Source organism: Bipolaris victoriae (assembly GCF_000527765.1).
Source record: "Bipolaris victoriae FI3 unplaced genomic scaffold scaffold_57, whole genome shotgun sequence".
NCBI lineage: Eukaryota > Fungi > Ascomycota > Dothideomycetes > Pleosporales > Pleosporaceae > Bipolaris > Bipolaris victoriae.
In genome coordinates this window covers 113,655-126,379 of record NW_014575335.1, presented here as the reverse complement: position 1 = coordinate 126,379, position 12,725 = coordinate 113,655, and the positions used below count along the sequence as shown (strand labels likewise).

At 51.7% G+C, this 12,725-nt stretch overlaps 2 protein-coding genes across 2 annotated transcripts; one reads left to right on the top strand and one right to left on the bottom strand.

Moving 5' to 3' along the window:
- Positions 1–1,109: 1,109 nt before the first annotated feature.
- On the top strand, positions 1,110–6,986 carry COCVIDRAFT_102806 (hypothetical protein; the record flags this gene model as incomplete). Its single annotated transcript, XM_014699821.1, has 2 exons — positions 1,110–1,649; positions 1,707–6,986. 2 exons carry the CDS (start codon positions 1,110–1,112, stop codon positions 6,984–6,986), a joined length of 5,820 nt encoding a protein of 1,939 aa, XP_014555307.1.
- Positions 6,987–9,451: 2,465 nt separating this feature from the next.
- COCVIDRAFT_38945 (hypothetical protein) lies at positions 9,452–12,624 on the bottom strand (the record flags this gene model as incomplete). Its single annotated transcript, XM_014699820.1, has 2 exons — positions 9,452–11,778; positions 11,826–12,624. 2 exons carry the CDS (start codon positions 12,622–12,624, stop codon positions 9,452–9,454), a joined length of 3,126 nt encoding a protein of 1,041 aa, XP_014555306.1.
- Positions 12,625–12,725: the final 101 nt, after the last annotated feature.

The following is a 12,725-nucleotide window of genomic DNA, read 5'->3' as shown; positions in this document are numbered from 1 at the left end:
CGGCGGGGAGGCGGTCTGGTCGGTGGTGGCATGGATCAAGATGCAGCAGTAGCAGTAGCAGTAGCAGTGGCAGTGGCTGTGGTGAAGGAGGTGGTGGTGGTGGTGGTAGCGGTAGCAGCAACAACAATAGCCATAAGCACATATACACACCCACTTGACAGCGACGGCATTACTACCCTTGCGTATATGACATGTATCGTGTGTCGCATGTAGTCGCATCAAGGCATGTTTGCATGGTAAACATACATGGCTCCCCGAGCATTCGGCCCAGTCGCTGGCGTGCCGTCGTGCTGTATTATTTTGGTAGCCGGGATGGTGCAGCGTTGAGCAGTGTCGGGCGGGCGCAGAGGGCGCGCCGTGCGCCAGAGGGTAAGCAGCATCATCTGCACCCACCGGCTGCTAGCCTCCGCCCTGCACGGCGCTTTTCCGTGTGACTTTCACTCGACGCGTGCGGCCTGGCGACTTTTGCCAGCTGGATAGCGCTGCCCACCCACAATCTGCCCTCGTTCCATCCCTCGCCGGGCTCCCTCACCCACCCCTCGCTTGCCCGACTACGCTGCTGCACGACGCCGTTGCTGCATCCACTTACCTCACCTTCTTCTCCTCCTCCTATCGCTCTAACACGCTCGTGCTGCCGGCTGATACATCCACCCTCTGCCCCTCTCCACCTCTCCACCCACCCACCACTTCCGCCAATCCACCCCCCAAGCACGCCCCAAAAAATAATACCCACCCGCCGCTTTCTGCTACATCACCACTACCTCCTCCTCTCCCTCCACTGCCACTGCTGCCGTCAAATCACCTGCTGCCACCGCTCCTCGGTCCCCGTTGCACTGTCCAATCCTCCGTCTGGCTCCGCAATGCAGCTGCTCTAGACTCGTCCTCGTTGCAGTCAGCACCGCACTGCACCACAAAGCCGGCCCTCGCCTCCTATACTCCAAGCCCTCCCGGTCCATCTCAGAGCCCTCCAACATGGTCTTGGGAGCCTTCTGTTCATAGCAAATCACCAATACGCCCTCGGGCACGCGCGCCCATCCCCTCTTCCTCCCGACCTCGGGCCCGAGCAACCAGAGCCGCACCCACGGCATTCGTAACCCCCAACAGCACCAATGGCTGACGACAAGAAACCTACGATGTTAGCTCCCCCCGCCGTTACGGCACTCAAGCATGAGGCCACCGCCTCGCCTGGCCATCGACATAGCATGGAGAGGACCGTTAGCCAGGACATGCGCAATGAGCGTGCAGACCTCAAGGAGGCTGCCGAGCACAGTCTGAACATCATCATGGACCTGGACCTCGAGGGCAAGATCCGCTACGTCAGCCCCTCGTGGACCGATGTCATTGGCACTCTGCCTGCCCAAGTTACGGGCAAGCCGGTGCTTGATTTGATATGCTCCGGCGCAGACGGCTTCGCAGAAGCAATCGAGTCCGTCCGCAAGGACGACTCGAGGAGCCACATTGCCCGTTTCACCATCCAACTAGGCCCCCATTCCATTCTGCGCCAACGACGGCCCAAGCACTCTGTTGCCCAAGGCCAAGAGTCTACGCCACGCTCGCCAACCAATGTGCCCGATGACGAGGAACAGTTCCTCAACGTAGAAGCCCAGGGCATCATGGTCTACGATCGAACAACTGGAGCCGAGAGCCACGTACGTACCGGGATACATCGACGACATTCGCACATAACTACTAACTAACACTTACAGACCATGTGGATGGTGAGACCCTCGGTCATTCGGGAGGTCACCATTGATCTTCCCGAGGTCCTTGTCGAGGCCCTTGGCGTCGGAGCAGAAGTCCTCGCTCACTACCTGACGGGTCTTGCCGAACAATGTACTACAGATCCTGGAAACTGTGCTCCGCCACTGCCTGTTCTCTGCCGCATCTGCGAACGGCAGATTACCCCTTGGTGGTTTGAGAAGCACTCTGAACTCTGTCTCCAGGAGCACCGCGCAGAAATGGACGTGCAAATGGCCCAAGAGACTCTTGCAGAACACCGCAACGCGATTGTCAAGGTCCTCGACACTCTCGAGTCTCACAGCCAGCGCTCAAGACCTGCCTCGATAGATTCCGTGCAACCCCTTCAACCCGCAGAATACAAAGGCCTTATCATCCACTCGACATCAACACCCTCTTCGGGTAGCCCTTCTAGCACTCCCTCTGGCCGCAACTCCCCAGCATCCCCGCCCTCGCGATCTCGCGAGCGCTCCGAGCGCCCATCAGGGTTTGGCCATCATCGTGCACGGTCATTTGCCGTCCGAAGACCCTTAGCGCGCATCGTCGAGCTAGTCCTCGACTTATGTGACACCGCCCTTGAGATCAACACACCAGCGGTCAAGGACAATACCCGCGGCCAGTCAGTTGCAGAGATTCGCACCCAATCACCGCAATCTGAGAATCGCATATCACAGGTTCTCCAATGGCAGTCGCCCACCACGGGCTCAGCTGACCACACTGAAGGCCTCAAGCTGTTGTGTGAAGACACTAGTAAACTTGCAAGAGCAAAGGTTGACGCCGTCATACGTCACCGACGTGTTCTCGAGTATTCTGAGCGGCTGCGCATCGAATTCGACATTCTAGTTCAGGAATGCATTGAAGCTGCCATCCAGAAAGCTGCCCGTATCGCTGCAGGCGAAGACAGCTCATCCGAGGATGAGCGACAAGAAGAAGTACAGTCAGATACAAATGACACAGATACGGCTACCGACATAGCTCCCGGCGAGGAGGGGATATTCCCATGTTCATTTGATCCCCCCTCTTCAATGGCGCATGCCCTGCGCAACACATCGGATGCCTCGTTGCCAGCACGAGTCGGACGCCGGGAGTCTTCGGTGGCTGGCTCCAATAGATCTAGCAGTCCAAGAGGAGGATGCCAAACACCGCGATCACACGTTGGTGCCATCAGCATAGCAACACACAACAAGCGCCAGTCCATGCATTTTGAAAGTGACACTGGTGCCGAGAGTGATACCAGCATGCGTTCGTCTGTACTCTCTGGTCCGCGCCGAGCCGACTCGCCCGCGACCTCTGATGTTGGCCTTGGCAGAGTAGCTAGCTCACGAGAGCGCAAGCGCAAGAGTTTGATACTACCGAGTGTCATGTCCAGTCGCCAACAATCGCCAGCTCGCTCCATGGTGCCCCCGCCTTCTTCACCTCTTCGGACAACCAAGCCACGCCTTCCTAGTGGTGTTGAAGGCATCCACTCACCAATCACCTCACCCGTTCTGCAGACAACCGAGTTTTCGTCGCCGGCCATGATGCACACGATACAACATCACCGCAGACAGTCGTCTACTGCTGGCTCAGACGGCCCGAGGCCGATTTCCCCTCGCCTCATTGCCTCCACCCAGCCACAGCCACGGGCGGTTCCCCCGTCTATCAAAGATTTTGAAATCATTAAGCCAATCAGCAAGGGTGCCTTTGGCAGTGTTTACCTTGCAAAGAAAAAGTCCACTGGCGAGTATTATGCCATCAAGGTCCTGAAAAAGGCCGACATGGTTGCAAAGAATCAAGTTACCAATGTTAAAGCTGAGCGTGCCATTATGATGTGGCAAGGCGAGAGTGACTTTGTTGCAAAGTTGTACTGGACCTTTTCCAGCAAAGACTACCTGTATCTGGTCATGGAATACCTGAATGGTGGCGATTGCGCTTCACTGATCAAAGTTCTTGGAGCTCTGCCTGAAGATTGGGCCAAGAAGTACTTGGCTGAGGTTGTTTTGGGAGTAGAGCATCTGCACAGCCGCGGCATTGTTCACCGCGACTTGAAGCCTGACAATCTTCTCATTGACGGCAAAGGCCATCTAAAGCTGACTGACTTTGGTTTGTCACGCATGGGTATGATTGGCCGTCAAAAGCGTGCCCTGAAATCAGTGGAACCGGCACCCGACCTACTGAAGACAGGTCCCTTTCATCGTGCAACATCTGTGGGGTCGTCACGGTCTGCGTCGTTTGATCTTAACCACTCACCTTCGCAAACACCGGCTATGACACCCGCGCTTACCGGTGATATCGGCCAGCCATCATACTTTAGCCTGAACCGAGAGACTTCGCAGCAAAGCCGTGAACGGTCGAGACGGCCTTCAGGAACTCGGAGCGATAGCCAAGACAGCGATGCACTGCAAGCCATGTTCCGCCGTTTCTCAATAGTTGACGACTCGTTCAGTCACCCTCGTGGACGATCACCGATAGAAGAGGAAGCACTCAGTGACGATGGCTCACCAGATCCATACGCAGTACCCGTCTCAATGAGCCACAGCGCATTGGCTCAGAACAGCGTGCTCGGCCCAACCTCTACAATGCCACCTCCGCCCATGACCTTGTTTGACCCCGAAGACAGCGATCGGCGGTTCGTTGGCACTCCTGACTATCTAGCTCCAGAGACTATTGCAGGCAATGGCCAGGATGAAGTCAGTGATTGGTGGTCCCTAGGGTGCATCTTGTTCGAATCCCTCTATGGATACCCACCTTTCCATGCCGATACCCCAGACGAGGTGTTCCAGAACATCCTTGCGCGAAAGATTGACTGGCCAGCGGACGACGATGAGCTCTATGACATTTCAGACGAGGCAAAAGACCTGATGAATCGGCTCATGTGCTCGGATCCGGCCGAGCGATTAGGTGCAAATAAAGACGAAAAGTTCGCCAGTGGTGGTGAGGAGATCAGGAGCCATCCCTGGTTCGCTGACATCAACTGGGACACACTGCGAGACGACGAAGCTTCGTTCATTCCTGCACCTGAGAACCCAGAAGACACAGAGTACTTTGACTCTAGAGGAGCAGCCATGGCCAACTTCAATCCAGAGTTCGAAGACCAGGCTACTACGCCTGCAGGCACGCCCAGTACCGATTACCCTGATCGACCTCATGACGCTCTATCCAGAGTGCGGTCGCAAGTGACCGTGTCGACCATGAAGCGTGGACTAATCCCGCTTCATATCCCAGCGCATGTTCGAGAAGGCAGGACACGGCGGCTTAGCGAGCCCATGGCTGCTGATGATTTTGGCAACTTCAGCTACAAGAATCTACCGGTTCTAGAAAAGGCCAACAAGGACGTGATTCAAAAACTGCGTGCCGAAGCTATGCTCCCGCAGAACAAGCCAACGCCTCCTCTCCAGTCTCCCAACGTTACATCGCCTTCGCCATCTTTGGAGAATAGCCCAATGTTGCCTGGTTCTCTGAAGCGTACACTTTCTACCAACAGAGCCCCTGGACGGCCATCGTCTCCCTCCGTTAGCGGACCGCATTCTTCTCCTAGTCGTGGCTCGCAGCCTTCCTCGCCGTTGCTCGTGCAATTCAGTACTGGACAACACCACGATCGGCGAAAGACGTCTAGCAGCTCGTCTACATTGTCGCACTCGACGAGCAACCCTTCAACACTGCAGCCCGGAATGAGGCCTTCTTCAGATGGCATTTCGCCGATCAAACTCCCGAAAACCCCATCATCGACAGGGGGGTCTCAGGACAAGGCTGCAGCTGGACAACGCCAGACATTTGCAGGGTCCGCGATCGCCGACTCGCCTCGGGCTCGATCGCAGACCATAGGGTCTCAAGAAGAGGACGCTGTACATAACTTGCTGCCAGGACACTATAAGCGAAGAAGCCAGGTCCTTGACGTCTCACCGTCATCATCGGATACCGAGGACTCTCGCGCCAAAGCTCTTCTCCGCGTACAGCGACGTCGACAAAGTTCTCGTAGGTTGTCTCAGATCAGCTTTGGCGATGGCCCGTTCTTCCGGCCACTGGACGTTTTGATCTGCGAGGACCATCCAGTATCTCGACTTGTCATGGAGAAACTGCTGGAAAAGCTGCGTTGCCGTACCTTGACAGTTACCAATGGCTCCGAGGCAATCCGTTACGCTATGGGAGAAGTCAAATTTGATGTCATCATGATGGAGTTCCGGCTGCCTCAAGTCAATGGTGCAGACGTTGCCCGCATGATCCGCGACACAAAGAACGCGAACACGCACACTCCTATTGTTGCTGTCACGGGGTATCTCAAGGAACTTCAGGCACCGCACTACTTCGATGCCCTCATTGAGAAGCCGCCCACAGTTGCTAAGCTCACCGACACGCTAAGCAGGTTATGTCAATGGAAAGCGCCCCCGCCAGGATGGACGCCAAGTCAATCATTCCCGTCGATCATGCCTGCTTCTGGCCTCCGTCAAGAGTCTTCGCGCCAGGAGGATAGCCCCTCTTCGCATTCGTCAGGCTTCCCAGCTGTGCCTTCAGCCAGCTACCGAGGTTCTAGCCGCGAAGACTCGATTAGCTCTAGCTTCTTCGGTGACAACGACAGTCGTGCAGGCGAGGACATACCTGTCAGAATCCACAACGCAGACGATTGGCGCGAGCGAGACATGGCGCGAGCCATAGGTGGTCTGGCAATTGGGGATGATGCCGCTAATGCAGATACCAAGAATGCTCCCTCCAATCGTGGTGGTCCACCTGACCTACCCCACGGGGACTCCACACAACCTTCTCTTGAGGAGGCAACGATCCGCCGTCAGAGATCGACAGAACAAGTTGGTGCAAAGCGCCGTATACTCGAAACGCGAAAGCATGAGTCGGCAGAGTCTGGTGACGACGAGGACGACGAATTGGGCCACGCTCCCATCCGTACCCGGAGCCCAAAGTCGCGACCAAAGTCAACCTCAAAGCTCGGGATTGAAATGATGCGCACAAACAGCAGAGGTAGTGTCATTTCAGTCGAAGACCCTGGCCAGCCAGATTCGACGTTGCCTTCGTCCCCACCTCCCATGATCACAGAGGACCGGGCAGCAGAGGAGTATGAAGGAAGCCTTCCCACATCTGGGTCTGCACCTTCATTACTCACACCGCCCGTCATCTTTCCCGAACAACCGGGCGATGACGTCGAGGAGTTTGTCATGGAAACGCCAAAGGCACAAAAGGAAGCGGCTAGTCCAGATCCAGACCCGACACCTAAAGCAAAGAATGCCTCGGCGAAGCCGAACAATGCGAGCGATGACTAGATTGTATCGCACTTGTGGTTTGATACTTCCTTAGTAAATTGTTCATTTGCGTCTACAGCTTAAGTATGTTTTCGGTAGCGTGGTGTTGGTGGTGTTTCTAATTGGTAGTGTACTGGGAAACGACCATTTGCTTATCTTGGCTTGCCGTCGGCTTGCCGTCGGCTTTCAATACTCGGCATCTCTTGTTTTTTTTGGTTTCTTGTAGTGCTTATCGCTACTTCTATTGGCGAAGCGTTGTGTGCTAGCCGGAAAAACAGTCTTTAGTTCAACCAAAGCAAACCAGGAAGCTTTGTCTATATAGTAGGAGGGTTTATTTTAACAACATTACGTGGTGGATATGATTTTATTTGGGATGTATTCAGGGAAGAGAGAGAGAGAGGAGACGAGATGGTCTCTGGATGAGTAAGGATCAGGGAAAGGCAAATTTCGGGCCATCCGTTCGCTCTCTTTTTTTTGATAACTTTGTTGTTCTAACGTTTGTATATACCCAGTTCCACAACGAAGTGCTCGTTGGGGGTATATCTTGCGAGAAAAAAAACCCCTCGTCGCTCATTTTTCTTTCCATGTAGCTAAAGTTTATTGTAAAACTTTGTTTTTTTTTCTTTTTTCGTCGCCTGGCTTGCGGGCGTGGTATGGTTTGTGTGTGTGTGTGTGTGTACCATATTCCATAGTTGAAAGGAAAAGAATTTAGTTATTATTTTTTTCCAAAACATACGTGCCTCTCTTTTGCGGTATTACTAGTCTTCATAACTTTCTCGCTTAATCTCTATCAAGGACGGAATTTTTTTTTTACCCCCATTCGACATTCCTTTTATCTACTATGCTTCACTTTTTGTTCTTGTTTTTTTTTTTGGAAATTCACATTTCAATCCTTTCGTTGGTGACTTTCCCCACCCCCCCCCTTGTCTTCAAAATTATAGCTATTCGCGATTATTTTCACAGTCACACTTTTTGGTCTTGGTTCTTCTTCTCATTTTTCTTCAGTGAGCTAATTGGTGTACTACTTGGGACAACAAGTGGCACGTGTCCATGTTTGTTTATTTGTTTGTCTGTTTTTTTTGGTGAGAAGTAGGAGATGAGGAAAACTAGTGTTGTAGATTTGCAAGCTAAAGGAAATACTTGCTGTTTTATGTACATGTATGGTGTTAGAGTGGTGTAGCCGTATTATAGCGGAAAATTTGCCTCTTCTTTGGTATTTTTCGAGCATTGTGGTGGGAAGAGGGAGAGGTGGGTTTCTTAGATGGACATGTTAAATAATTAGGAATTTATTGCTTTAGTGGGTGTGTGTGATGGCTTTCGGAGGACATGGAGACAGTGGAATCATTGGCAATTGGTGTTGAATCATATATATTTTATGCGCTTAGTTAGATAGGCTGGTTAAAAGTTTGAACTAGTAACGCGACGTTATAAGATCCTAAGTTGAATTAACAAGAATAACGTTCTCATGTATGCATATTGCGTCAGAGAGAGAATGTGGATTATTTTTTTTGTTGGTATCCTAAGAGAGACTTTGCCAAGTTCCAGAGTATTGATCCATGTGTGCTGCCTTATAGTATCCGGATCAAACGTAAGCTTTTTAGTCGATATAGAAAGGAATCCGGGCTATTTCATTGAACTTTCAACATCACGATGTTCAGGACCTGAACAGAGCAACTTAACCAGTATTTGCCCACAATTCTAGTCTCCGCCATGTTCTTGTTTATTCTGTCAAAGATCAACAATATCCATTCTTTCGCAAACTTGAAGTACAGTAGCTGTCTCCCAAGTAAAGATCTAGTGTAAATTATAGTCCAGCATCCGTCTGACCATAATTCTTTTGTTCCTCTTCCCCCCCGAGAGCAGACAGAACGGCAAAACATCAGATAGTTCGAACAATCGTCAGTGGGAAGCACATATACAGAGGATATCGCCTTCGCAACAAAGACTTAGCATGACCATGGTTAAGCCCACCAGTCAAAGGATATATCGAGCCCGGCAGAATCTCCAAAAAGATATCAAATTTGCCCGACGACCCTCACAGCATACTATTCCAACAGGTTTGAGATATACTTGTTTATTTTGTGCCACTTTAGTACTAAACTACGTTGGTACCAAATCACCACATTTCCAATGGCGCTCTGAAACCAACATATCTAAACTATGTAAGAAAGTACACCCCGTGATATAACCCACCAGACCCGTAATATTTCCCTCGATGCCAAGAGAAACGACAATTGTTCCCGTCTCCATGGCATTTCCAGTCTAGGGAACTATACCCACTCTTTAGACAATGTAATGCTGCTATTGTAAGAAAAGAAAAAAGTGATGTGAAAGTGATGATAATGGTGATGAAGGGAAAAAATGGTAGTACAAAAGATTGCCAAACACCGGCGGTAATACGGTCATGTAGAAGCCAATAGAAAGAAACAAACTACCGTGGGATCCCCTGATATGGAAGTGGAGATCAAGCAACACTAAATACCGACTTATTGCGAAAGCCTGTTCCCAATGAGTGTACTGAAGCTCTTACCCGGCGGTCGTGGATCCTTGCCAGAACCAAGATAGAATTCGCATTGGAACTTGAGGCACTCGGTTCCGCGCGAGTCGTGGTAGACCTGCACAATATCGCCAGTGTGCAAATGACCAAACAACGCACGCTTCTTTTCGTCTTGCTGTTTGAGATGCTTGCCATTGATAGAGATGCCGTGCGTAGCGCATGTCCAAATGCCGACGTGCAGGTCCTGCAAACTAGTCCAATCTTTGCCTTGCTGGGAGAGATCGTCAACAGTCCCCTGGGACTGACCACTGGGCGAATAGAAGAAGATGATGAATGCAGTCTTTGGGACACGCGTGTCGCGACTATGCTCATATACAATAGTGTTGTTTGCAAGACGACCCCACGAAGTCTTACTTTGAGTGATGTTCAGTGTGAGGTTGGGAGCAAACGAATCTGGCGTTGCAACAAGCTTGCCCAGTCGCCTTGGAGGTGGGCGGAAATCCAGCTCAGCGGGGACAGACGGTATCTCAGCAGCAGGAGAAGGAGCTGCAGCAGCACTTGACGCTGCTGATGTTTCGCTTGTCCGTGACACCCCTACTGTATCTGGGTACGCAGATGTCTCAATCGCGGCATCCTGATTGATGGATGAAAAGTCATGCCCGCTTATCTTAGAAGCGTATTCCAGATTGTGTGTATTTGGATCCCTTGGGTCGTAGTAGTAGGATGCAGTAACCGGTAGCTCAATCAGACGGTTCATCCCGGATGGCCGTGCTCTTGGAGTCGGCTCACTCACTTGACTGAATTCTTTAGATGACTGGTCTAGAGAGCTGTGCTGAACGACTTCTGGCGTTTTGGGTGTTGCCGGCATGGCGGGACTTTGCGTTCGGGAGACAGGAGAATGAGGCGATGTCATGTTAAGATCTCTTACTAAAGATTCGGTGCCCAATAGACTAGAAGACGACACACCACGATCTAGACGTGCGGGTGCGGTGAAAGGTCCTTCATAGTCTGAGCCATCTTCAGTATGGCTCGACTCTGCAGCACCGTCATTCTGCGCAAGCTGAATAGATTCCTCGTGTGATAGAGCATCGTTGGCGTGCGCACTTAGTACTCCTGAGCTTTCTAAAGCAGACTGTCCAATTTCACCAAAGAGAGGCCGCCTGGGTGTCGGCATAACCTGAAAACTCTCACCTTCAGGGACTAAATGAGATGAAGCAAAAGAAGGCTCCATACTAGATTCGTCGCGATCCCTGATCTGATGGCGGGGGTATAGAGGGTCGGCACGGACTCGCTTTGGCTGTCGCTCTGTGACAAAACCCATGAGTTGGTCATCGTAGAGAACATCAGATTCGTCTTCCGACTCTGGAATCTCTTCTTCTTGAAGACTGAGTTGCGACAATTGTTGCTCAGCTTCTTCTCCATGTTCCTCTTCCTCCTCTTCGATGATGGACTGCAAGGCGGGATCAGCAGGGATTATGGCGCCGTCCTTGAGCCATGGGTGGTTCAGGCAATCACGATCAGTCGGCCGTTCGGAAGGATCTGTTCGAAGCATTTGCGTTAAGAGGTCGATGCAGGCTGCAGAAACACCTGCTTTACGGAGTGGCGTTGGATCGAGTGGGGTGGCCATAATGTTATTGTACATGGCCTCACCGGTGGCGTCGGCAATGCCCTTAAATGGAGGCTCGCCGCAGAGTGCATACCAGAGGACACCTCCAAAGGACCATATGTCGACCGAAGAACTATAGGAATGGTACACCTTGGCTCCACGCCGGCGTTTGGTGCCCTTTGACTGGCCGTTGAAATCAGGAAAAACCTCTGGAGCGCAGTACAACAAAGTACCGCAAAAGGTCTTGAGAAATGTTTCCTCGTGCTTGACGACTTTTGACAAGCCAAAGTCCGAAAGCTTGACGGTGAAAGGATCAAGATCGGCGATGAGAATGTTATCAGGCTTGATGTCGCGGTGAGTGATCTTAGCTCGGTGCAGATAGCTCAGGGCATTCAGAATCTGTTGAGCCATGCTCCTGGCAGTCTCCTCCTTCATCGACCCATGCTGATTGAGGTAGCCTTGTAGGTCACCTTGTCGGACATACTCCATGATGATATACAAATAGTCGCCTTGGTCGTAGTATTCGACAAACTCTACAATATTAGGGTGACGAAGATGTTGCATGATCTTCATTTCGTTGTCGATCTTCTTATCAAGCATGCCGTTCTTCATGAACCGCCGCTTCTCGAGTTCTTTTGCGGCTAGCAGTTTACCAGTCATCTTCACCGCGAGCTGATAGACGGTAGCAAAAGCACCTTTGCCAATTTGGCCTGCCTGGGGTTAGTATAGGTCAGACTTGGGAACCGATGACACACACCGATGATGTTGTAGTATTTCCCGCCATCCCATTTCATGGAAGGCCCACCATACTGTTTCGCCACTCGTTGCACAACTTTGCTCTTTTCCTCGCCAAAGTCAGGCGTACATTCTGTAATGAAGTTGCGGAGGTTTTCCCGGAAGCGCTCCAGATGAGACACTCGTGAAGGAATGCGGACGATGAACTTGATCATCTCCGCATCATTGGAGTTCTGTATGCAGATGATGGAGCCGGAGCTCAGCATTCGGATCTTGCTAAAGCGTGCGTCTTTGCACTTGAGAAGGGCTTCATCAACAATAGTGCCGTTTGTGGACATGTCTTCGAGCATAAGCAGACCGTCCATGTTGATGTAGATTCGGAAGTGCTGGTTGCTGATCCTCTTTCCAGAATCCTGGCCAAAGATGATGTCGGCGCTCTGATGGTTGCGCCCGAATATGAAGCCAAGCTGCTTGAACTTCAACTTGTTTGCGGACGAGAGGCGAAGGGCAAGGTCGGCCCCGGCACGAGAACTGCGTCCAGATTGGTCTGGATGAGGGTTTATTATGAAAGTTTCTTGCTCCTCAGCATCACTGATTGATTCGCCCATGGAGTCGACGGAATTCCGGAACAGTACATGCTCGGGCCTGTGCTGTGCCGCATGCTCGACAATCTTTATGGCAGTCGGTGTAGCTGGATGAAGAATGACGAGGACATCTGAGATGTCACAGTCGTTCAAGCCCGAGTTGTTCCTACCTAAGCGACGAGGGTCCAGCACTTGCTGTGTGGAGGGTTGAGTGGGCTGGGAAGGCTCATTCTCCATTGTGGCTCAGAATAATGTCCGTAGAGCAAACGGAGGGGTTGAGAGGGCAATTTATGTATCTGTGGAGGGTAGATAGCGCGTTGCGGGGTATTGCGCAATGG